The following is a 27,180-nucleotide window of genomic DNA, read 5'->3' on the forward strand; positions in this document are numbered from 1 at the left end:
TCGTATAACGAAACGCAGGTTTTTACATCGTTTCGTTATACGACGTTTCGTTATACGACGTATAGTTAGTAAGCGTCCACACACACAATTTCATCATATAACTATCGCGAAACAGTATAACTATCCCGAAACGGTATAACTAATCACGGCTAATCACGAAAAATGTTGTGTGTGGACACGGGGAATGACTCCTTTATCCAAGTAAAATCGGCTTGAGGTGGATACTTTCGTAATAAATTGACTGGTTTAACACATCAGCCTAGCCAATGAAATAAAAGGCCCATTTCAATGCCGAATGAGGGGAAAAAAATAAGGGGGGGGGGGTAAACAAACTTTCAATCAATTTAACTTGACATAATAGTTACTCACTGTTCAAAATACAGACTAGCTGACATTAAACGCGTTGAAGACTGGACAAGATCAATCACTGCATCCTGGAGTCCGAAAACAACTCCGGACAATATCGCCTGACATTCTGTGATAAGAAGACCCATTCCTCTCATCCTCATTCTCGACATACTTGATACGTTCTCCTCTGATTGGAGAGAAGAAAGATCGATGCGTGTGAGATCCTGTCCTGTCAGATGTCGACGTAGAGTAGTCTCGATCTGAGATATGTCTTCTGTCCTTGCATCTCCGATAGTGATATCGATCTCTTCCAAGCCATGAAGCGATGAGAGCAGACCTTCATAGCTTTGTGACGTCACTCTCTCGGCTGATAGCTTTGTGACGGATGGAAGCTCAGGAGGAGATGGAGGGAAACTGAGAGAGGAGTCTGAGATGGTGAGATGGTTCAGTGAGGTGAAGGATTTGAAGCAGGACAACAACTTTTCTGTCATCTCAGTAGATAGCTGGCATTGCTCTATCTGAAGCCTAGTATTCTGCAATTAAATGCAAACAGACAAACTTGTCACTTTTATATACATCGATTCAAATATTGAGAATAAACGTGTGGACATATAGAATTCCACGTCAGTGATGCTGAAAATACAAGTATTAATTTCATATTCCGAGAATTAATTGAGTTGTTTCAACAACAACAAATGCAATTGTTTTGCAATTCCCTTTAATAGTAAAATTCAGAGGACTACCCTCTGTTAAATATTTTAATACGAAATGCATGCACCCGTATAGCAAAATTCACTCACCTGGACGGTGTTTTTTCTGTTTAGAGAACCACCTCCACTCCTATAAAGAATATTTGAAAAGCAATGAGGGAAAGAACGTGATTCAAGGAAACGATATTAAACAATGCAAGTAAATAGGCCATTTTCGTAATGTAACCAAATTTAATGCATAAGTGTTTGTGAAGTGCCTCAATACAAAGTATTTCATTCACCTGATAGAAATAATAGTATTTCAATATATTAAGCGTTACTAGGTAGGTCAAGCCATAATGTTTGTCCTACCTGACAACAACTAATGTATGCAGTTTAAATTATGTATATTGAAATACTATTATTCTTATCAGGTGAATGAAATTATTTGTATTGAGGCACTTATATAGAAAAAGCTCTCGAACAAGCAACTGAAAAGATAATCAACCTTGAAAAGGAGATTAAAGAACACGAACAGTACAGCCGCCGTAACTCACTCAGAATCTACGGTGTTGATGAATCGTCAAGTGAATGCACGGATGATATAGTCATCGATATCGTCACCAAGACATTGGACTGCCCCCTGACGCATGAAGACATCGATAGGTCCCACAGAGTTGGTAAGAGAAGGAACGAACACGACACCATAGGATCACACAACATCAACGGCACATACAACAAAGGCAAATGTGCCCATGACATCGAAGGCGCACACAACATCAAGGGCGCACAGGACAACAAGGGTGCCAAACCAAGATCTATACTTGTCAAGTTCTGTTCCTACAGGAAAAGGAGTGAGATCATGCTCGTGAAAAAGAAATTGAAAGGTTCAGGAATTACAATCGCAGAAGATCTGGTTGGTGAAAAGTTCAAACTTCTAATGACAGCTAGAAAAAATCCAGTGGTGGAAAACACCTGGTCCCAGGACGGAAGAATATTTGCAACCATTAAGACAAACAGTGCCAAACCCATGAAAAAACTCATAACCTCAACAAGTCAACTTGACAACTTAAACTTGGAGTAGGTGCTGTGAACACTTTGCTATTTAAGATGCCTCATATAATTCCTTACATTTTTCTTTTTTTAATGCAAGACAAACTGTTGTTTTTTCTAATATGATGTACTTAGATGTGGGATATTTGTTTAGATATTTCTCTCTCAAAATGCATGTAGGTTATTTAAGGGTGGATTTTTATTGTAGGATAGTCTACTATGACCGATATGTAAATGACCTGCACCCAGATGGTGGATGATTTTAAATGTAATTGTCAAGGAGATGCTGGTATATGTTGCACATGCTGTTTAAAATGTCATACAAGTAATTGTGAAATAGTTTTATTGGCAGGTAAAATTAATTCAAGTAATCCTGATTGGATATGTTGTTTCTGTCTACGTGAAATTTTCCCTTTTAATCACATTACTGATGGTGTTGAATTTAAAGAGAATGTGCTTCCTGTTAGTCACGAGTTTAACAAAGTTGAAATAATTTCACACATTGCCCAATCTTTAAATATAACCGAAGAAGATACCAACAATGAACGGGATCCAGATTTAAATTTTCCGCAACTATGTCAGGAATGTCAGTATATACTTCCAAAAGATTTTACTCATAAGTATTATAAAGATGATCGTCAAGATTTTAGCTTGCTTCACATCAACTGTCGAAGCTTAAATAAAAACTCATGTGATGTTGAACAATTATTTAATTCTTTAAATTACCCTTTTTCTGTGGTTGGGTTAACTGAAACGTGGATATCAGACCATAGTCTACCTGTATTTAGTATTCAAGGTTATGAATTTATACATTTAGACCGAAAAACATGTCGGGGAGGGGGATTAGGTTTTCTTGTCTCTAGTACTCTAACATATTTAATACGAAATGATTTAAATGTTATAACATCTACTCAAGAGTGTTTTGCAATTGAAATCACAGTGTCTTGTGGAAAAAATATTGTAATATTGGTTATATATAGGCCAACAAGCTCAAGTGTAGTTGACTTTAATACCTATTTTGATGATATTTTACAATGTTTAACTAAAGAGAATAAGCATCTATATATAATGGGTGACTTCAATTTAGACCTCCTGAAGTCCTCTAGTAATACAAGGATTAATACTTTTTTGAACAACGTATATGCTAATGGTTTAACACCTATGATCAACAAACCAACCAGACTTACAAAAACTACTGCATCACTTATAGACAATATTTTTTATTAATTCTTATACTTCAAATGTAAATGCTGGTATCATATACTCTGATGTATCAGACCACTTGCCAGTTGTTGTAGTACTAAATAGTGCTCAAAGATGTTATGAGTACATGTATGATAAGGGGAAAAAACAAGACAAATCAATGATAACACAAAGAAGTCATTTTTCTGCAAGTTATCTTCTGAAGAATGGACAGATGTTTATAGAAGTAAAGATCCCAATGTTGCCTATGATTTTTTTTTCTCCAACTTTCAAAGGCATTATAATGAATCTTTCACTTTTGTTAGGAGTAATAAGAAAAATAAAAACAAAAAGTTATGGGTATCATTAAAATTGTTGACAAAAATAAGATTGAAGAACAAACTTTATAAAAGGTTTTGTTGTAATCCTACATATGAAAATGAAGAAAAATAAAAGAAGATTAGAAACAAACTGTCATCTGAATTGAGAAAGGCAAAAAAAAATGTATTTTTATCAAAGGTTTAATGATTGTAGAACTGACCTCAAGAAAACATGGCGATTGATTAATAGTATATTTAAAAAACGAAAACCCATCTTACCACAACGCTTTATACACGAAGGAAGAACACTAAATGATCCGCAATTGATATCCAGTGTTTTTAACGATTATTTTAACAATATTGGACCAAAACTAGCTTCTTCCATTGATGCAACTACTTGTAAAGATTTAAATTTCTCCTCTTTTATGATACCTCCGATAAAGGAAAGTTTATTTCTGAAACCTATTAATGAAGACGAAATTTTGAAAATAATGTACTCATTTAAAAATGGAAAGTCGTGTGGATGGGATGATATTATTCCAGTTAAGTATGTCAGATATGTTATTACAAAACCTTTAGCTTATGTTTTTAATCTCTCTCTTCAAATGGGAATAGTACCCTCACAACTAAAAGTATCCAAAATTATCCCAATCTTTAAAAAGGGGGATAAACACACTATTGGTAATTATCGTCCTATATCACTTCTGACATGCTTCTCAAAAATCATGGAGAGATTAGTCTATGATCGTATATACAATTGTGTATCTAAACACCATATAGTACATGATAATCAATTTGGATTTCGAACCCATTACTCTACTGACCATGCTCTAATATCTGTTCATGATATCATTGTTAATGCCTTGTATTCAAAACAGTTTATATTTGGTGTCTTTATGGACCTGAGTAAGGCGTTTGATACCATTGATTTTTCCATTCTCTTTAAGAAATTAGTTAATTATGGAATCAGAGGTATTGCATTGAATTGGATTAAGAGTTATTTTTCACAAAGGTACCAATTTACTGAATAAAATGGATATAGTTCTACCAAATTACTGATTAAATCTGGAATTCCTCAAGGGTCAAATTTAGCCCCCCCCCCCCTATTTTTCCTTTTATATATAAATGACATATGCAACTCCTCTCATTCCTTAAAATTTGTACAATTTGCTGATGACACTTCTTTGTTCTTAATCCATAATAACTTATACTCACTGATAGACCAGTTTAATGAACACATGAATAATGTATCTCTGTGGTTAAAGGTAAATAAACTATCGCTTAATTTAGACAAAACCAAATGTATTCTTTTTAGAACAGCTCAGTGCAACAAAAAAGAATTGAAAAATCAAGTTCCACCATTATATATTGATCAAACAATAATTGAAAAAGTCTCAAATATTCAATTTTTAGGTATTCTCATAGATGAAACATTGTCTTGGAAATCCCATATTGCCATGATCTCTACAAAGATTAGTAAAACTACAGGATTATTGTCAAAGCTGAAGTATTATTTACCAGGAAATGTATTGTTTATGATTTATAATTCACTCATTCTCTCCTATTTGTTATATGGTAACATCGTGTGGGCAAATACAAGTCATTCTAAGTTGAAACCCTTATTTTTTACTTCAGAAGCGTTGTCTACGATATTGTACAAACTCTCATTATTTGGCCCATTCTAAACCTTTATTTAGACAGTTAAATACCCTCAATATTTATAGCCTAAATAAATATCAAAATGCTGTGTTTGTATTCAAATGTATTAAAGGTAATGCACCATCATCCTTTGCCACTATGTTCCAAACTAACTCTAAAATTCATAAATATAATACTCGAAATAGTCTAAAGTTACACATTTGGAATATTGATAAACAGTACATGCAACAATCGGTAAGGTATACAGGGCCCATAGTATGGAATTCTCTTCCATCCTATCTCACTCAATATGTTTACTTAAACTCATTCAAGAAAAATCTTAAAATATATCTATTATCCCTATAATTTGTTTTAGTTTAACACCTATTTTAAAATAAAATATAATTTGTAAATAACCATAAGAGAGAAAGAAGGGGGAGGGGGAGGTGGTGGCGGGGGGGGGGGGGGGGTGGGAGGGAGGGAGGGAGGGGGGGTAGAACAAATACATGCACAATACTCATTATTATGTTATTATATCTGTGTAATTATTTTATTCATTTGGACGCCTGAATCAACAAACTAACATAAGCTTCCTACAGGTGCTTCCTTTTCCTTTTACTCATTTTCATAGTTTGTTTAAATTAATTTAATTTAATGCTCATGATTTGTATATTTTAAACTGTCTGTACTTTATCACATGTATATATTTGTATGTTTTTTAACGGAAATAAAGTCTTTTGAATTAAAAAAAAAAACTTCACAAAGACGTATGCATTAAATTTGGTTACAAAACGAAAATGGCCTATTCTGCATCCGCTCTTTGCAAAGGTAAATGAAGGCAACATTACTAACATTAACAATAATGATGTTAACCATATTATAATAATGGTAATATTAATCACAAATAAAAATAATGATAATGATATCAATAATAATGAGAAAATCCATTAAATACCATTTAAATACATTATTTGGTGTTCATGCCATCTTAAAATTAAAAAAGAAACGGCATAAACACAAAAATCTGTAGTGACCAAAGTTCGCGGAGATTTTTGAAAATATTAGAAAATGTGATATTTGATCCATGATTTCTCATATTCTACACAAATTTATTTATTTCAATTATTAGCAAATGCCGTACGTCAAGGTTTTTAAGTACAAATTGGTGTAGATCCTACCTACAATCAATTATGGTGAAAGGATTCCGGAGATATCGCGATCTAAAATTCGATGTCGGATTGGCGTGCGCGCTGTAACTCACGAAAAGTCATAAAAACAACGAGACCTTACTTCGTGCACGGAGGTTTACATCTGATTTATCGAAAAATTCAATCGATCAAATGTAAGATAATTGGATATTTTGGAAGGAAAATATCATACTATCAGTTACTACCAGGGGCGGTGATGTTTAGGGGGAGATCCCAAATATTCTACTTAATAAAGACTGCAACACTCTTTCTTTGTTTAATATTGTTAGGCTCTGGAGGGCCCAAAAGTGCAGCTTTTAGACTAATAAAAATGCGAACAGCTTCTAGCTCGGTCTCTACACTCCCTCGGACAATATCCTTCAAAATGTACAAGTAAATATTGTATAACATCTTTATTTGTTGGTATCACGTAAGCACAGTTTACACTGTATGTTTACAAGATTAAGAGGTATAGAAATAGATCAGTGTTAAAAAAATGAATATTCCGCTCGCTCTTTTTATTAAGTTTTTAAGGAGTCCCTTCCAGCCTGGTTATAAAAAAATTGTCGCCTAACTTCCTAAAGGGAAATGGTGTACATCTTTCTAAAAATAGTATTATTAAGTCAAACTCAAGGTCCTTCATTACGTCATACATGACTAATTAAAGTTTACTAAAGATTCACCTACTAAATATTTACAACCCTTCGGACTGCACACTAATTACCGGCAATGTAAAAGTGAAGTGTGAAAAAAAAATCTTGCTTGTTTGTATAGGTCTAATATAGTTGTGCTAAGGAATGTAATGTTGTAATACAAACAAAATTAAAAACATGTGAAAGTGTAAGGGGGTAGGCCTAGATCTAGGCCTACTAGTACTTGTAGTCACTACCGTTACCTTCGCTCCTCTAGCTTGCATGTTGACTAGACTCTACGGCCCGAATTCACAAAGCAAGGTTTGAGCTCACACCAAGGTTTGAGCTCAAATTCCGTTTTGTTTCGCCAACCCTCTTTTTTTCTTTACAAACCAGGTTTGTAAAAAACGCGTAAAACGCGTCAAATCACGTACGAAACACAAGGTTTGTCGACAAACCTCCTTTGTGAACTCGGGCCTATTAGTCTAGATCTATGCTTTCTCGACCCTCTCACTTTGTCGCCCCGGTTATGAAAATAAATCACCGCCCCTGGTTGGTACCACATTGTATTTACAATTTGAAAGACATTTGCTCTCAAAATAAAGATTTACAGACCCTTGTAGGAAAGTTCATATGTACTAATTTCACCTCCAATTCCATAATAAATTTCGTCCCTCGGTAATTTTATGTTTCTCTTTCCATTAGTGATATCAGACTTTCGAAATCTTACCGATTTGTTGAGATAGTGAACTATGGTCACACCACTATACATGAATAAAGATCTAGACCTAGACTAGATCTAGATCGAGATCTACCTAGTAGACCTAGATGTAGTACACCTAGATATAGTAGTACTAGGTCTAGTAGTAGTAGGCACTAGGCTACCTACCCCGAATTCAAGTACGTTAGTTGTTTAGTCTTGACAAACAGGTCCACCAAGGCTTCTTCGTCTCTGCCCCTCAACCCGGACACATGCAGCCGCTGTGTTTTTTTGGTTTGGTCTTCAAATAGAAGACTAAGTCCTCCAATTGTCTCTCCTGATTCAATCTTCCTGTCTGCAGTAAGTGCTGGCAAGGCGTGTAGTCTGATATGAACAAAGAACTGTTCATCCATGATGATAGCCTTAGTCTGATTCATAGGCCTGGATGCGGTGGTGATCTGAAAAGTGTTGCTCGTCTCTGTAACATCGATAGAGACATCGATATCTCTCACTCCAGATATCGATGAGAGCACTCCTTTGTAGCTTTGTGACGTCACTCTCTTAGCTGATAGCTTTGTAACGGATGGAAGCTCAGGAGGAGATGGAGGGAAACTGAGAGAGGAGTCTGAGATGGTGAGATGGTTCAGTGAGGTGAAGGATTTGAAGCAGGACCACAACTTTTCTGTCATCTCAATAGATAGCTGGCATTGCTCTATCTGAAGCCTAGTATTCTGCAATTAAATGCAAACAGACAAACTTGTCACTTTTATATACATCGATTCAAATATTGAGAATAAACGTGTGGACATATAGAATTCCACGTCAGTGATGCTGAAAATACAAGTATTAATTTCATATTCCGAGAATTAATTGAGTTGTTTCAACAACAACAAATGCAATTGTTTTGCAATTCCCTTTAATAGTAAAATTCAGAGGACTACCCTCTGTTAAATATTTTAATACGAAATGCATGCACCCGTATAGCAAAATTCACTCACCTGGACGGTGTTTTTTCTGTTTAGAGAACCACCTCCACTCCTATAAAGAATATTTGAAAAGCAATGAGGGAAAGAACGTGATTCAAGGAAACGATATTAAACAATGCAAGTAAATAGGCCATTTTCGTAATGTAACCAAATTTAATGCATAAGTGTTTGTGAAGTGCCTCAATACAAAGTATTTCATTCACCTGATAGAAATAATAGTATTTCAATATATTAAGCGTTAATAGGTAGGTAGGTCAAGCCATAATGTTTGCCCTACCTGACAACAACTAATGTATGCAGTTCAGATTCTTTCTATTGAAATACTATTATTCTTATCAGGTAAATGAAATTATTTGTATTGAGGCACTTCACAAAAACGTATGCATTAAATTTGGTTACATTACGAAACTGGCCTATTCTGCATCCCCTCTTTACAAAGGTGAATGAAAGCAACATTACTAACATTAACAATAATGATGTTAACCGTATTATAATAATGGTAATAATAATCACAAATAAAATCATGATAATGATATCAATAATAATGAGAAAATCCATTAAATACCATTTAAATACATTATTTGGTGTTCATGCCATCTTAAAATTAAAACAAACCGACATAAACACAAAAATCTGTAGTGACCAAAGTTCGCGGAGATTTTTGAAAATATTAGAAAATGTGATATTCGATCCATGATTTCTCATATTCTACACAAATTTATTTATTTCAATTATTAGCAAATGCTGGACGTCAAAGTTTTTAACTACAAATTGGTGTAGATCCTACCTACAATCAATTATGGTCAAAGGATTCCGGAGATATCGCGATCTAAAATTCGATGTCGGATTGGCGTGCGCGCTGTAACTCACGAAAAGTCATAAAAACAACGAGACCTTACTTCGTGCACGGAGGTTTACATCTGATTTATCGAAAAATTCAATCGATCAAATGTAAGATAATTGGATATTTTGGAAGGAAAATATCATACAATCAGTTACTACCAGGGGCGGTGATGTTTAGGGGGAGATCCCAAATATTCTACTTAATAAAGACTGCAACACTCTTTCTTTGTTTAATACTGTTAGGCTCTGGAGGGCCCAAGAGTGCAGCTTTTAGACTAATAAAAATGCGAACAGCTTCTAGCTCGTTCTCTACACTCCCTCAGACAATATCCTTTAGAATGTACAAGTAAATATTGTATCTGTATTTCGTTGGTATCACGTAAGCACAGTGTACACTGTATGTTTTCAAGATTAAGAGGTATAGAAATAGATCAGTGTCAAAAAATGAATATTCCGCTCGCTCTTTTTATTAAGTTTTAAGGAGTCCCTACCAGCCTGGTTATATAAATATTGTCGCCTAACTTCCTAAAGGGAAATGGTGTACATCTTTCTAAAAATAGTATTATTAAGTCAAAATCAAGGTCCTTCATTACGTCATACATGAATAATTAAAGTTTACTAAAGATTCACCTACTAAATATTTACAACCCTTCGGACTGCACACTAATTACCGGCAATGTAAAAGTGAAGTGTGAAAAAAAAAATCTTGCTTGTTTGTATAGGTCTAATATAGTTTTGCTAAGGAATGTAATGTTGTAAAACAAAAAAAAATTCAAAAACATGTGAAAGTGTAAGGGGGTAGGCCTAGATCTAGGCCTACTAGTACTAGTAGTCACTACCGTTACCTTCGCTCCTCTAGCTTGTTGACTAGGCTCTACGGCCCGAATTCACAAAGCAAGGTCTGAGCTCAGACCAAGGTTTGAGCTCAAACCCCGTTTTGTTTCGCCAAACCTCCTTTTGTTCTTTAAAAACCAGGTTTGTAAAAAACGCGTAAAACGCGTCAAATCACGTACGAAACACAAGGTTTGTCGACAAACCTTCGGGCCTATTAGTCTAGATCTATGCTTCCTCGACCCTCTCACTTTGTCGCCCCGGTTATGAAAATAAATCACCGCCCCTGGTTGGAACCACTTTTTATTTACAATTTGAAAGACATTTGCTCTCAAAATAAAGATTTACAGACCCTCGTAGACAAGTTCATATTTACTCACTTCACCTCCAATTCCATAACAAATTTCGTCTCTCGGTAATTTTAGGTTTCTCTTTCCATTAGTGATATCAGACTTTCGGAATCTTACCGATTTGTTGAGATAGTGAACTATGGTCACACCACCATACATGAATAAAGATCTAGACCTAGACTAGATCTAGATCGAGATCTACCTAGTAGACCTAGATGCAGTAGACCTAGATCTAGTAGTACTAGGTCTAGTAGTAGTAGGCACTAGGCTACCTACCCCAAATTCAAGTACGTTAGTTGTTTAGTCTTGACAAACAGGTCCACCAAGGCTTCTTCGTCTCTGCCCCTCACCCCGGACACATGCAGCCGCTGTGTTTTTTTGGTTTGGTCTTCAAATAGAAGACTAAGTCCTCCAATTGTCTCTCCTGATTCAATCTTCCTGTCTGCGGTAAGTGCTGGCAAGGCGTGTAGTCTGATATGAACAAAGAACTGTTCATCCATGATGATAGCCTTAGTCTGATTCATAGGCCTGGATGCGGTGGTGATCTGAAAAGTGTTGCTCGTCTCTGTAACATCGATAGAGACATCGATATCTCTCACTCCAGATATCGATGAGAGCACTCCTTTGTAGCTTTGTGACGTCACTCTCTTAGCTGATAGCTTTGTAACGGATGGAAGCTCAGGAGGAGATGGAGGGAAACTGAGAGAGGAGTCTGAGATGGTGAGATGGTTCAGTGAGGTGAAGGATTTGAAGCAGGACCACAACTTTTCTGTCATCTCAATAGATAGCTGGCATTGCTCTATCTGAAGCCTAGTATTCTGCAATTAAATGCAAACAGACAAACTTGTCACTTTTATATACATCGATTCAAATATTGAGAATAAACGTGTGGACATATAGAATTCCACGTCAGTGATGCTGAAAATACAAGTATTAATTTCATATTCCGAGAATTAATTGAGTTCTTTCAACAACAAAAAATGCAATTGTTTTGCAATTCCCTTTAATAGTAAAATTCAGAGGACTACCCTTTGTTAAATATTTTAATACGAAATGCATGCACCCGTATAGCAAAATTCACTCACCTGGACGGTGTTCTTTCTGATTACAGAACCACCTCCACTCCTATAAAGAATATTTGAAAAGCAATGAGGGAAAGAACGTGATTCAAGGAATTGATATTAAAGAATGCAAGTAAATTGTGCATCCCCTCTTTACAAAGGTCAATGAAAGCAACATTACTAACAATAACAATAATGATGTTAACCATATTATAATACAGGTAATAATAATCACAAATAAAATCATGATAATGATATCAGTAATAATGAGAAAATCCATTAAATACCATTTAAATACATTATTTGGTGTTCATGCCATCTTAAAATTAAAACAAACCGACATAAACACAAAAATCTGTAGTGACCAAAATTCGCGGAGATTTTTGAAAATATTAGAAAATGTGATATTCGATCCATTATTTCTCATATTCTACACTAATTTATTTATTTCAATTATTAGCAAATGCCGGACGGCAGAGTTTTTAACTACAAATCGGTGTAGATCCTAACTACAAACAATTATGGTCAAAGGATCCCGGAGATATCGCGATCTAAAATTCGATGTCGGATTGGCGTGCGCGCTGCAACTCACGAAAAAGTCATAATAACAACGAGACCTTACTTCTTGCACGGAGGTTAACATCTGATTTATCGAAAAATTCAATCATAATGTAAGATAATTGGATATTTTGGAAGGAAAATATCATACAATCAGTTACTACCAAGGGCGGCGATGTTTAGGGGGAGATCCCCCCCCCCCCCCTCCCCGGATAATTTGAAAAAGTGCACACATACAAATGTATAGCAAATATTCTACTGAATAAAGACTGCAACAATCTTTCTTTGTTTAATAATGTTAGGCTCTGAAGGGCCCAAGAGTGCAGCTTTTAGACTAATAAAAAGGCGAACAGCTTCTAGCTCGGTCTCTACACTCCCTCGCATAATATCCTTCAAAATATACAAATAAATATTGTATAAAATCTGTATTTCGTTGGTATCACGTAAGTACAGTGTACACTGTATGTTTTCAAGATTAAGAGGTATAGAAATAGATCAGTGTCAAAAAATGAATATTCCGCTCGCTCTTTTTATTAAGTTTTAAGGAGTCCCTACCAGCCTGGTTATATAAATATTGTCGCCTAACTTCCTAAAGGGAAATGGTGTACATCTTTCTAAAAATAGTATTATTAAGTCAAACTCAAGGTCTTTCATTACGTCATACATGACTAATTAAAGTTTACCAAAGATTTACCCATGTAGCACTGCCCTTTACTGACGTCATTTTTAATGAATATTCATGTTTTGATTAAGAGGTGCTAATATTTGTTTAAGTATAATATTTCTGTTTACATGTAAACATTTTTGATACAGAGTATTATCAACAAAATTATACTCTGAATCACCTTTTATTAGAATATACTATGTTAAGGCATTAATGAGTATTTGATTAATGTTCTTGTTTATTTTCTAATTAGTATTGATAGTGCGTATAGAATGTAAACAATAACCACGTTTTTAGATTCAATGCGTTTTTGTGCATGGATTTGCCACACCGTCCATCTCTCGCCTAAAGTTGAGAGCCCTAATGTTTTGTGCTCTTGGTCATAATTGACTACTTTTTATGACTTTTTCAACTTTTCAGTGCCCAAATTTCAGTTTACTACTTCAGTGAGGTGCATAGCAACTCTTGCTTGGGCCTGATACGAGATTTATTAAGTTAGACATTTCGTTCTTGTTTTCACGAAGTGACGGTAGTGAGGAAAATCGTAATGCAAAGTGAATGCATTTTTTTTTCACTACCGTCACTTCGTGAAAACAGCGACGATTTGATCTTCATGTTTACAACGCATTTTTTCGTCAACCAAGATCTGACCTCGCCTTCGCATAGCTAGGGTCATCAGTTCTATGTGAGGTGGTTCCCGTTCAACAGTCACTTTGTGTGTAGACTGCATTGTAGCTACATACGTGAACTTCATCCTGGGAAGTTTCCCATTCAACAATTAGTTTGTGCAGTTTGCAGCTAGATCTACGTGAACTTCATGGAACCTCCACTTTCAACGACCCGAGTAAAGATGAATTAGTGTATTTCTATATCGGATTCTTTCATCGGATTTTCTTCCAGCGTAGCGTTCGCCCAGAGAGCTTGAATGATAGACTAGTAGTAGTTGGCCTAGCGGTCTATTACACGTCCACTACGCTAGCAGCAACTCGTGGTACTACACGCGATCGACACGTCTTTAAAGTATTCTACTTAGCGAGAACAAGCCAGCCAGGTTTCTTCGTCTTCGACCACAGTTTGCTGGTTAGTATTCGAACACATACCATTGAGTGATTCACAGACTCTTACCAGATCTACAGCTACATGGGAAGTAGTTACCATGGTTACACAGTGAAGCATTGAAGTTGACAACTGCTAATCTAACCTGGGTCTATTTTGTATAGACTACCATTGATTTTGTTTTTGTGCATGTTTTTATACCAACAATCACGTTGAATTCAAGTTTAGAACATCTAGATCATTTTATGTAATAATTGCCATCATTCGTGTCAAGAAGAAATTATCTCGTACCCTTGTAATTGTACGTTCACTGTGTGAATCTTGGCATGACAACTAGAGGTCTTGATTCTTTCTAGATCTAGTATAGACCTAATTCACAATTCGTTTGTGTCCATTAATTAATTTTTAAAGCATTAACATTCGGCCATTATTATAGGCTGGTATCAGACTCAACCAAGGTCGATTTTGTTATTTAAGCACTTTCAAGCACTAATTGTGTGTAATAATACATTAGCATTGTCCTAGACAGTATACTTTGTATGTTTGTATCTTTTCTTTTACCAACCTGATACCATTAATATTTTCTAGCATTAAGAAAGTGCAGCATCAAGGTAATAGTAGTCACTGACTATTGTATTTATATACAGCCATATTTTAAAGGACAGTTTTAGCTTTTTACTTTTAGGTAAAGAGAATATTTGGTTTCTTCCATTTTAGCGACAAGTTGTTTGATTGTCGTTGATTTTATACCACAGACCTACAGGAAGTGTGTCCTGTTATTTTCAAGTTGATGTTTTAGTACACAGATTTAGTGTCTATTGATTAAATATCAGTTATAAATTTCAGTGAAACTTTACATTTTTGTATTATTTTGTAGTTTAATGAAAGACTATCTTGTATGGTTGAACTTGACTTAATTAGTATAACTTGAGATTGAGAGGTGATAAATGCAGCTTTCTAAATTGTAGTGAATGTTTAAAGATTGATTAGAGTGAGAAATTGGTGTATGTTTACCGGTACATTAATAATCATTACCCTGAAATTAGATATATCCCCTCAACGCTCGTTTTACTAAACCTACTACAACCCTTCGGACTGCACACTAATTACCGGCAATGTAAAAGTGAAGTGTGAAAAAAGCATCTTGCTTGCTGGTATAGGTCTAATATAGTTTTGCTAAGGAATGTAATCTTGTAATACAACAAAACTTCAAAAACATGTGAAAGTGTTAAAGGGGGTAGGCCTAGATCTAGGCCTACTGCTCACTACCGTTACCTTCGCCCCTCTAGCTTGTTGACTAGTAACTCTTAGTCTAGATCTATCCTTCCTCGACCCTCTCACTTTGTCGCCCCGGTTATGAAAATAAATCACCGCCCCTGGTTGGTACCACTTTTAATTAACAATTTTGATGACATTTGCTCTCAAAATAAAGATTTACAGACCCTTGTAGACAAGTTCATATTTACTAATTTCACCTCCAATTCCATAACAAATTTCGTCCCTCGGTAATTTTAGGTTTCTCTTTCCATTAGTGATATCAGACTTTCGAAATCTTACCGATTTGTTGAGATAGTGAACTATGGTCACACCACCATACATGAATAAAGATCTAGACCTAGACTAGATCTAGATCGAGATCTACCTAGTAGACCTAGATGTAGTAGAACTAGATCTAGTAGTACTAGGTCTAGTAGGAGTAGGCACTAGGGTACCTACCCTGAATTCAAGTACGTTAGTTGTTTAGTCTTTACAAACAGGTCCACCAAGGCTTCTTCGTCTCTGCCCCTCACCCCGGACACATGCAGCCGCTGTGTTTTTTTGGTTTGGTCTTCAAATAAAAGACTAAGTCCTCCAATTGTCTCTCCTGATTCAATCTTCCTGTCTGCGGTAAGTGCTGGCAAGGCGTGTAGTCTGATATGAACAAAGAACTGTTCATCCATGATGATAGCCTTAGTCTGATTCAAAGGCCTGGATGCGGTGGTGATCTGAAAAGTGTTGCTCGTCTCTGTAACATCGATAGAGACATCGATATCTCTCACTCCAGATATCGATGAGAGAACTCCTTTGTAGCTTTGTAACGTCACTCTCTTAGCTGATAGCTTTGTAACGGATGGAAGCTCAAGAGGAGATGGAGGGAAACTGAGAGAAGAGTCTGAGATGGTGAGATGGTTCAGTGAGGTGAAGGATTTGAAGCAGGACCACAACTTTTCTGTCATCTCAGTAGATAGCTGACATTGCTCTATCTGAAGCCTAGTATTCTGCAATTAAATGCAAACAGACAAACTTGTCACTTTTATATACATCGATTCAAATATTGAGAATAAACGTGTGGACATACAGAATTCCACGTCAGTGATGCTGAAAATACAAGTATTAATTTCATATTCCGAGAATTAATTGAGTTCTTTCAACAACAAAAAATGCATTTTTTTTGCAATTCCCTTTAATAGTAAAATTCAGAGGACTACCCTTTGTTAAATATTTTAATACGAAATGCATGCACCCGTATAGCAAAATTCACTCACCTGGACGGTGTTCTTTCTGATTACAGAACCACCTCCACTCCTATAAAGAATATTTGAAAAGCAATGAGGGAAAGAACGTGATTCAAGGAATTGATATTAAAGAATGCAAGTAAATTGTGCATCCCCTCTTTACAAAGGTCAATGAAAGCAACATTACTAACAATAACAATAATGATGTTAACCATATTATAATAATGGTAATAATAATCACAAATAAAATCATGATAATGATATCAGTAATAATGAGAAAATCCATTAAATACCATTTAAATACATTATTTGGTGTTCATGCCATCTTAAAATTAAGAAACTACATAAAAACAAGAATCTGTAGTGACCAAAGTTCGCGGAGATTTTTGAAAATATTAGAAAATGTGATATTCGATCCATGATTTCTCATATTCTACACTAATTAATTCATTTCAATTATTAGCAAATGCCGGACGGCAGAGTTTTTAACTATAAATCGGTGTAGATCCTAACTACAAACAATTATGGTCAAAGGATTCCGGAGATATCGCGATCTAAAATTCGATGTCGGATTGGCGTGCGCGCTGTAACTCACGAAAAAGTCATAAAAACAACGAGACCTTACTTCGTGCACGGAGGTTTACATCTGATTTATCGAAAAATTCAATCGATCAAATGTAAGATAATTGGATATTTTGGAAGGAAAATATCATACAATCAGTTACTACCAAGGGCGGCGATGTTTAGGGGGAGATCCCCCCCCCCCCACCTCCCCGGATAATTTGAAAAAGTGCACACATACAAATGTATAGCAAATATTCTACTGAATAAAGACTGCAACAATCTTTCTTTGTTTAATAATGTTAGGCTCTGAAGGGCCCAAGAGTGCAGCTTTTAGACTAATAAAAATGCGAACAGCTTCTAGCTCGGTCTCTACACTCCCTCGCATAATATCCTTCAAAATATACAAGTAAATATTGTATAAAATCTGTATTTCGTTGGTATCACGTAAGCACAGTGTACACTGTATGTTTTCAAGATTAAGAGGTATAGAAATAGATCAGTGTCAAAAAATGAATATTCCGCTCGCTCTTTTTATTAAGTTTTAAGGAGTCCCTACCAGCCTGGTTATATAAATATTGTCGCCTAACTTCCTAAAGGGAAATGGTGTACATCTTTCTAAAAATAGTATTATTAAGTCAAACTCAAGGTCTTTCATTACGTCATACATGACTAATTAAAGTTTACTAAAGATTTACCCATGTAGCACTGCCCTTTACTGACGTCATTTTTAATGAATATTCATGTTTCGATTAAGAGGTGCTAATATTTGTTTAAGTATAATATTTCTGTTTACATGTAAACATTTTTGATACAGAGTATTATCAACAAAATTATACTCTGAATCACCTTTTATTAGAATATACTATGTTAAGGCATTAATGAGTAGTTGATTAATGTTCTTGTTTATTTTCTAATTAGTATTGATAGTGCGTATAGAATGTAAACAATAACCACGTTTTTAGATTCAATGCGTTTTTGTGCATGTTTTTGGCACACCGTCCATCTCTCGCCTAAAGTTGAGAGCCCTAATGTTGTGTGCTCTTGGTCATAATTGACTACTTTTTATGACTTTTTCAACTTTTCAGTGCCCAAATTTCAGTTTACTACTTCAGTGAGATGCATAGCAACTCTTGCTTGGGCCTGATACGAGATTTATTAAGTTGGACATTTGATCTTCATGTTTACAACGCAATTTTTCGTCGACCAAGATCTGACCTCGCCTTCGCATAGCTAGGGTCATCAGTTCTATGTGAGGTGGTTCCCGTTCAACAGTCACTTTGTGTGTAGACTGCATTGTAGCTACATACGTGAACTTCATCCTGGGAGGTTTCCCATTCAACAATTAGTTTGTGCAGTTTGCAGCTAGATCTACGTGAACTTCATGGAACCTCCACTTTCAACGACCCGAGTAAAGATGAATTAGTGTCTTTCTATATCGGATTTTCTTCATCGGATTTTCTTCCAGCGTAGCGTTCGCCCAGAGAGCTTGAATGATAGACTAGTAGTAGTAGGCCTAGTGGTCTATTACACGTCCACTACGCTAGCAGCAACTCGTGGTACTACACGCGATCGACACGTCTTTAAAGTATTCTACTTAGCGAGAACAAGCCAGCCAGGTTTCTTCGTCTTCGACCACAGTTTGCTGGTTAGTATTCGAACACATACCATTGAGTGATTCACAGACTCTTACCAGATCTACAGCTACATGGGAAGTAGTTACCATGGTTACACAGTGAAGCATTGAAGTTGACAACTGCTAATCTAACCTGGGTCTATTTTGTATAGACTACCATTGATTTTGTTTTTGTGCATGTTTTTTATACCAACAATCACGTTGAATTCAAGTTTAGAACATCTAGATCATTTTATGTAATAATCGCCATCATTCGTGTCAAGAAGAAAATATCTCGTAACCTTGTAATTGTACGTTCACTGTGTGAATCTTGGCATGACAACTAGAGGTCTTGATTCTTTCTAGATCTAGTATAGACCTAGTTCACAATTCGTTTGTGTCCATTAATTAATTTTTAAAGCATTAACATTCGGCCATTATTATAGGCTGGTATCAGACTCAACCAAGGTCGATTTTGTTATTTAAGCACTTTCAAGCACTAATTGTGTGTAATAATACATTAGCATTGTCCTAGACAGTATACTTTGTATGTTTGTATCTTTTCTTTTACCAACCTGATACCATTAATATTTTCTAGCATTAAGAAAGTGCAGCATCAAGGTAATAGTAGTCACTGACTATTGTATTTATATACAGCCATATTTTAAAGGACAGTTTTAGCTTTTTACTTTTAGGTAAAGAGAATATTTGGTTTCTTCCATTTTAGCGACAAGTTGTTTGATTGTCGTTGATTTTATACCACAGACCTACAGGAAGTGTGTCCTGTTATTTTCAAGTTGATGTTTTAGTACACAGATTTAGTGTCTATTGATTAAATATCAGTTATAAATTTCAGTGAAACTTTACATTTTTGTATTATTTTGTAGTTTAATGAAAGACTATCTTGTATGGTTGAACTTGACTTAATTAGTATAACTTGAGATTGAGAGGTGATAAATGCAGCTTTCTAAATTGTAGTGAATGTTTAAAGATTGATTAGAGTGAGAAATTGGTGTATGTTTACCGGTACATTAATAATCTTTACCCTGAAATTAGATATATCCCCTCAACGCTCGTTTTACTAAACCTACTACAACCCTTCGGACTGTACACTAATTACCGGCAATGTAAAAGTGAAGTGTGAAAAAAGCATCTTGCTTGCTGGTATAGGTCTAATATAGTTTTGCTAAGGAATGTAATCTTGTAATACAACAAAACTTCAAAAACATGTGAAAGTGTAAGGGGGTAGGCCTAGATCTAGGCCTAATACTCACTACCGTTACCTTCGGCCCTCTAGCTTGTTGACTAGTAACTATTAGTCTAGATATATGCTTCCTCGACCCTCTCACTTTGTCGCCCCGGTTATGAAAATAAATCACCGCCCCTGGTTGGTACCACTTTTAATTAACAATTTTGATGACATTTGCTCTCAAAATAAAGATTTACAGACCCTTGTAGACAAGTTCATATTTACTAATTTCACCTCCAATTCCATAACAAATTTCGTCCCTCGGTAATTTTAGGTTTCTCTTTCCATTAGTGATATCAGACTTTCGAAATCTTACCGATTTGTTGAGATAGTGAACTATGGTCACACCACCATACATGAATAAAGATCTAGACCTAGACTAGATCTAGATCGAGATCTACCTAGTAGACCTAGATGAAGTAGACCTAGATCTAGTAGTACTAGGTCTAGTAGTAGTAGGCACTAGGCTACCTACCCTGAATTCAAGTACGTTAGTTGTTTAGTCTTGACAAACAGGTCCACCAAGGCTTCTTCGTCTCTGCCCCTCACCCCGGACACATGCAGCCGCTGTATTTTTTTGGTTTGGTCTTCAAAAAGAAGACTAAGTCCTCCAATTGTCTCTTCTGATTCAATGTTCTTGTCTGTGGTGGGTGCTGTCAAGGCGTGTAGTCTGATATGAACAAAGAACTGTTCATCCATGATGATAGCATTAGTCTGATTCATAGGCCTGGATGCGGTGGTGATCTGAAAAGTATTGCTTGTCTCTGCAACGTCGATAGAGACATCGATATCTCTCACTCCAGGTATCGATGAGAGAACTCCTTTGTAGCTTTGTGACGTCACTCTCTTAGCTGATAGCTTTTTAACGTATGGAAGCTCCGGAGGAGATGGAGGGAAACTGAGAGACGAGTCTGAGATGATGAGAGTATCTAACATCCAAAAAATTTTGAGGCAGGTCCATAGTCCACTCGTCACGTCCGTAGTAAGAGTAGACCCCTCGAGCTTTACTGTCCTTACCTGGTGTTCATACAGAGAGAGAGAGAGAGAGATAAGGTGGGGGTGAACAGAAAAAGAGATAGAGACAAACTTTGATAGTCAGAACATCGATAAGTTGATGAAGATTTCTAATTCAGCTCTAGTCCATAATCTGGCCGGTTCTGATAATTAATATCTATAATATTCTCTGCACTTACTTCGAGCCGCCCAAGATGGCGGTGTCAATGAACTAGTACACCCTGTCCAAATATCACGTCATCTTCGGCTTGCAGCACGTAGAAGAAGGTCGCGATGGTGGAGATTATCTTCAATTAAATTCTGAAATATCTAATGTCTTGTTTTGGTGCTAATCATTAAAGCAAACGAGCCTACGACCTAATCTTATCTCAGAAATGTATTCGCTAAAGTGATGGAAGTTCCCTTCTCTACTTCTTTACGTTCATAAGTCAAAGATGTATTTTCTTCCATGTTTAATATAGAGATCCTTTGTTGAATGAGTCTCATCATTTTCCCTATATGAATAGGCCCTAAGGCCTAGCATTATTTGTTTGCATTATTTTTCTCGTTTCTGGAATGCAGTACCTTGATCAAGAACAAGGCCGTAATTGGGCAAAGATGGAAAAATTATGATAATGAATTATACGTCTTGATCATTTTATCTTGCATTATTATTAATGAAGATGCCGTCAATTAATCAATAATCTATTAAAACAATCTTACACCTTTGACTTATAGTTATTGAGGAGGGATGGAAATTTAATCAATCTTTATGAAATTATTATTGTTATTTTTTCAAATGAAAACGTGCATACCTGAAGTTTAAGTTGCTTTGGAAGATATTGCATCCCAACGACGGTGTAGACAGTCGGTGACTTTAGAACAATACTCTGTGCAGTTACACATCTTTGAACCAACGAAGACACATTTCCTTCAGTACCCCTGGTCTCTGATGAGCAGTCAAGGAGAATGCGATATCGCTCGCTCTCATCCAAATAGCGGTTCGAAAGGAGCGCCTCCATTATTCGGATGCAAAGGCTGTTATCCGTGCCAGCAGCAAATCGAATGAGATTCTCATAGTCACCGATGTTTGCTGTTATGTTTCGCAGCAGTCTGTCTAACTTAGAAATCTTCAGTCGTAACATATATTTCTTCGTTTTAGCAGCAAGGTATTTCCCAGCCGAGTGTTCCTGAACGAGTTTATGATAAAACTCAATGGTCGTGGATGTGGTATTGTGGGATAGTGGGAGCATTAATGTCGTTGGAATCGTCGTCTTAGATAAGATCCCAAGCTCACATGCCCTATCAAGGATAGCGGGAACTCTTCGGAAATCATGGGGCGTGAAGACTAGTTTTTTAGAGTCGTCGATTAGGCCAGCTAGTGCAACCTTACCCAGGTTACGAATGATTTCGATTAGTTCTTCTTTTGTTATTTCGTCTTTTGATTTTGCTCGGGCATTGGCATGGTGCATCAGAAAAACATTCACGCTGTCTAATAATTCTGTTTGCGTTTCAGTTTCAGTGTTCAAACGCTCTTTGCTCCACAAGTGACAGACCATGAGACAAAATAAAGGCGTTTTAACAAGTTCATTAATCAGTGGTTGGTCATCAAGGTAAACTTTCAGACCATGTCCACGACAAGGTTTCGGAGTCGAAGCAAAGAACCTGTCGATGTACTCTCGTGAACTCTCTTGCGAGAATCCTTCGATCCACATCTTTGTGTATACCCTTGGAAGATCATCTTGATTGAAGAAGCTCTCTAGGTGAGGGCGTGTTGTTACAAGGACCCGACACTCTGGAAATTCCTCCCAGCGGATGACACTGACCATATTGCTCTCTGAGCTTCGGTTTGAAGAAGAAATACCGGCATACTCATCTAGTCCGTCTAGTATGATGTGGCAGATTCCCTGATTCTCTCTAATGAAACTCTCCAGACCCTCTGGTGTGAGATCATCAACATCACTCAAAAGCTGGGATTTGATGGCTTCTCCGATCGATGTAAGTTGACTTGTGTTTCGGAATTTCACAACAAACAGAAGTGGCAGGTGTTCTAATGCTGACCCCTTTTCTCTGTGAAGCCAGTCATAAGCCATCTTAGCGACAGCCGTGGTTTTTCCTCGTCCAGCTGGGGCCGAAATGAGGATTCGAGCTGGCAGTTCTCCGTTTACTTTCGTTGAAAATATTTCAGCAACAGAACCCTGGAGTATTTCCTTCATTTTCGTGTCTTTTCCACGAGCGTCCTTCTGCACCATTGTGACAACCGTGTGCATATCTTTGAACTCAGCATAATCACTTTTATCCCACGGTTTCATTTGAATTTTGCACAATTGATTTCGGTACTTATTCTCCAACTTTTCGCGACATCGCTGAACAGTCAATGATGGCGAGATCTTCTTACTGTAGATATCTGGAATGATGCAAGCATATAAGACAACAATTTATATTGCACTCCCACAATCTCAGCCCCTTCACACTCCGACCCAGTAGGGTTCGTTAAGTTTTGTTCTTCTTGATGAAACACATGTATCTTTTATTTATTTCTTTATCAATATTCATTGTTTCGACGTTTTTCCTCTTCCACCTGAAGTATAAGCCGGGAAACACACGAAAAGAAAACCCCAACCTTGATAGCAGATTGCTCTGACAGAAAGCAGAAACATGAGAGAAGCAGACAGGTGAGCTTATTTTGAATGAAATCGTTAAAGTTCATAACAAGAGCGTTATAACTTTGTAAATGTTGCAATCAATATACGTAAGGGAATTTGTGTATTGGCCGAATCTGTAGTGTTACTATGATGTAGTGGCGGACAACTCTCCCATCTGTTCCAATACACACAAAAAACACTTAAAATGTCAACAACAACGACCAAATGTGTTACTAAGGAGGATAGTTCCTTTTTGCACTGTTAGAACAAGTATTAACTTTTTTAATCAAGTTGGTTACAATTTTAATCAACCACAAGTTACTATATGAATCACTCAATTGTGGGTTAAACTTTAACTAACGGCCTGTTGATTAAAATTTAAACTGTGGTTGATTACATTTTTTAATCGTTTATTGGTTAAATGTATTTGCTCAATGTTGGTTTAAGTGGAGTAGATTAAACGTTAACCATGTGTTGGTTATTTATGCTTTTTTTACGGGCTGATTCACTCAATGTTGGTTAAACTTACATGGGTCGTTGGTTAAAATCGTAACCATTGTAGGTTAATTCTGTTTTGATTCACACGATGTTGGTTAAATTTGTTGGTTGCAGTTATAACCACTGTTGGTTAAACGTACCGGGGTTTGGAGGTCTTATCCCCGTGTTTGCAGGTAAGAAATTATTTAAATATTATTATCATCAATTCTAAGATTGTAAGGAAGAAGTGAAATATGTTTCTTGCTCAAATTAAAAACGTTTAGAGTCTCGTAGGCTGTAGCTCAACCAGTAAGTGTAACGGATGACCTAGCCAAATTGCATGCATATTAAAGACGTTTCACTTTATGATGACTATCTTATTTTGTTTCTAATTGGTTTAAACAATTATACACAATTAGAAAACAAATAAGGTAGTCATCATAAAGAGAAACGTCTTTATTCATGCATGCAATTTGGGTAGGTGATCCGTTATACACTTCTCCTTCTTTGGGTCTGCCTCCTTCACAGTTGAAGGTTCTTGCAGACTGATAAATGTGTGTGTGTGTGTGTGTGTGTGTGTGTGCGTGTGTGTGTGGGTGTGCTAACGAGAGCCAGGTGCATGGTGCGATGCTCACATAATTATGGTGTATAAAGTAAACAGTTACTTACTGGTCGAGCTACGTACAGCCTACGGGACACAAACCGTTTTTAATTTGAACAAGAACCTTATTTCAATTCTTCCTTACAATCTTAGAATTGATGATGATAATATTTAAATAATTTCTTTCCTGAAAACATGGGGATAAGACCGTCCAAACCTCCATTCCCCCAGCGTCCTCGCGACACCCTCCATTGTTTTGTGTTTAAATATTTTGTTGCACACGTATATGTATGTTGCATGTGTATAGCATGTGTCGGGCGATCGCAAGGTTAAGGGCTAGCTACGCGCTTCGATCGTTCCGTTGGGTCACGTGACCAGTACTTTATTAACTTTGATTAAACTTTAACCGGGAGGGGGCGATCATTACTGTGGGATTTTTGTTTTTAATCCATGCCGGGTTACAATGTTTGCCAACGACTTGGACATAACCAATACAGTTTAAAAGGAATAGTTTTGATCAACACTGTTTTTAACCAACGCAAGATTAAAAGTAAATTGTAATCAACATCACATTTATAACGTTTTTTAATCAACAATTCTTTAACCCGCAGTTTTTTAATACTTGTTTTAACAGTGAAGAGGAATTATAATAACTATGTTATCCATATATAATTGTTGTCTAGTGCCTAATTGGAGAAGGCACGTATGGAAAAAACAGAATTAATATAATTTGTCTACATTACAAACGGAAGAGTTGCCCCGGACTATGTCACAATCCAGTGACCTATTTGCCAACTTGAGATTCACATAATAAATCCTTTTTTTCTTTTTCTTTTTCCAACATGTTTTATTACGTGGAAGTAGAAACAGCGAAACTCTTTATCAGGTGTCTGACAGAAATCGGAAGTTGTTTGAACCTTCGCAAACTGAGATCACTACTGTAGGCTTAATGTGTGAATCTCCAATCGGCAATTTTGTCATTCGAACTGAACATTGAAATATCAATATTCCTTTCTCTTCTAAATAACCTAGGAGCTATGCCTAATATATAGTCTGGATGGAATGTCGTTGTATTAGCCCCTCCACCCCCCCCCCCTTTCCACGAAGAAGAATCAATGTTGTAATGCAATCATACCTGAGCTACTGTGCAGTGGAGTCGCCTCTATGACTTGTTCATGTGGGTCCTGCTGCTTTGAGAGATATTCACCTACAGGAAATGTATACAGAGTCATTTTCTGATGTTATTTATACATCCATGGCTCGAGAGAATCGAACATTAAAACATATTCTTTTTATTTAGAAACGAATAAAGTTTTAATTTCAGAAATCAAACAATACACCTGAATACAGCAAGACTGCTAGACTGATCACATTTACTTTGAATATCATAAACAATCATACAATAATTATAGATATAGTTCATTCAGTTACATCTAGATTACTTTTTACCTTCGGCCAATTTCTGTCCCAATCCACCAAGCTCCACATCATGAAGCTTCCTTGCCAGGATCGATCGTGATTGACTTGTATCTGCTTGTTTAGTATTCCACTTGATCAGGATATCCTGCAAAGCCTCATTGTAGTTACCTCGATGATTTGCGAGAATTGTTTGAATCCAATTATGGGAGTACCCCAGGGCGATGCACAGTTCTGAGTAACTAGTATGAGGTATGTCTCTGGAAAGATGAATTATCTCGACTTCCTGTAAATATGGTAAAGGCTCCATTGTTCTGCGAAGGAAATAAACAAAATGCATTACACGGGTCATCATGGTGAATAAATCAATCCAAGGAGTTGTTATAGACGATCAAGTGTTAAACAGGTAATTATCCAAAAGTATACAAATAGTGAATGGCCATGAGTGCAATGATACAAGATTTTGCACGAGGTGAAAGATAAGAGACGCCGAGTTGAATGGAGCGTCTCATCTTTCACTGAATGCAAAATATTGTTCCATTGCACGAATAAAGACCATTCACTATTTGTTTTATACAACACCTCGGACGTTAACGGGCTTAAAACAGTTTTCCTAGGCCTACATCTCAGCGTTTTTTTGTTTGTTTTCAATTGATGAAAATGCCGATAGTGAGCGCGCACTATTAAGCAGGCAGCCAACCACGCGCGTGTCAACAAAACAACTGCAAATGTTATGGTACTTGGTAAATTGGGGAGGCTTAAACTTGAGAAATATATCGAAAGCAGAATGATAAACTTCTGGTGTAGGATTGTACATAGTGGACAGGATAAATTTTCTGGTAAGGTGTATCTTATCTAAAAATTACTCTTTGAGAAGAATATATATCAGGCACCTTGGTTAACAAAAATCAAGCTGACTCTGGACAATATGGGGAAGTCTAGTTTACGGGAAATTTGTGAAAATACTAGCTGTGAGTGGGTCAAACAAACTGTGGAACGTCGATTAAGAGATTCTCATGCTCAGTATTGG

General features: G+C 36.4%; 1 protein-coding gene across 1 annotated transcript; it reads right to left on the reverse strand.

Moving 5' to 3' along the window:
- Nucleotides 1–365: 365 nt before the first annotated feature.
- On the reverse strand, nucleotides 366–25,937 carry LOC115927768. Its single transcript, XM_030994026.1, has 9 exons — nucleotides 25,870–25,937; nucleotides 21,827–23,418; nucleotides 20,494–21,035; nucleotides 15,815–16,237; nucleotides 11,845–11,884; nucleotides 11,036–11,436; nucleotides 7,939–8,361; nucleotides 1,149–1,188; nucleotides 366–881 (listed from the first exon to the last, which is right to left on the reverse strand). Exons 2-9 carry the CDS (start codon nucleotides 23,321–23,323, stop codon nucleotides 366–368), a joined length of 3,882 nt encoding a protein of 1,293 aa, XP_030849886.1. The 5' UTR covers nucleotides 23,324–23,418; nucleotides 25,870–25,937.
- Between the last annotated feature and the right edge of the window lie 1,243 nt (nucleotides 25,938–27,180).

The sequence above is a fragment of the Strongylocentrotus purpuratus genome, unplaced genomic scaffold (genome assembly GCF_000002235.5).
Source record: "Strongylocentrotus purpuratus isolate Spur 01 unplaced genomic scaffold, Spur_5.0 spur5_scaffold_20, whole genome shotgun sequence".
NCBI lineage: Eukaryota > Metazoa > Echinodermata > Echinoidea > Camarodonta > Strongylocentrotidae > Strongylocentrotus > Strongylocentrotus purpuratus.

Bases quoted from the DNA above. Each gene is read 5' to 3' on its own strand.
- LOC115927768 (XM_030994026.1), bottom strand. From the start codon at position 23,323: ATGAAACCGTGGGATAAAAGTGATTATGCTGAGTTCAAAGATATGCAC. The intron at 16,238-20,493 runs GTAGGTAGCCTA...CTCTTCTCTCAG, and splicing joins CTAACGTACTTGAATTCAGG to TTTCCCTCCATCTCCTCTTG. The intron at 8,362-11,035 runs GTAGGTAGCCTA...CTCCTCTCTCAG, and splicing joins CTAACGTACTTGAATTTGGG to TTTCCCTCCATCTCCTCCTG.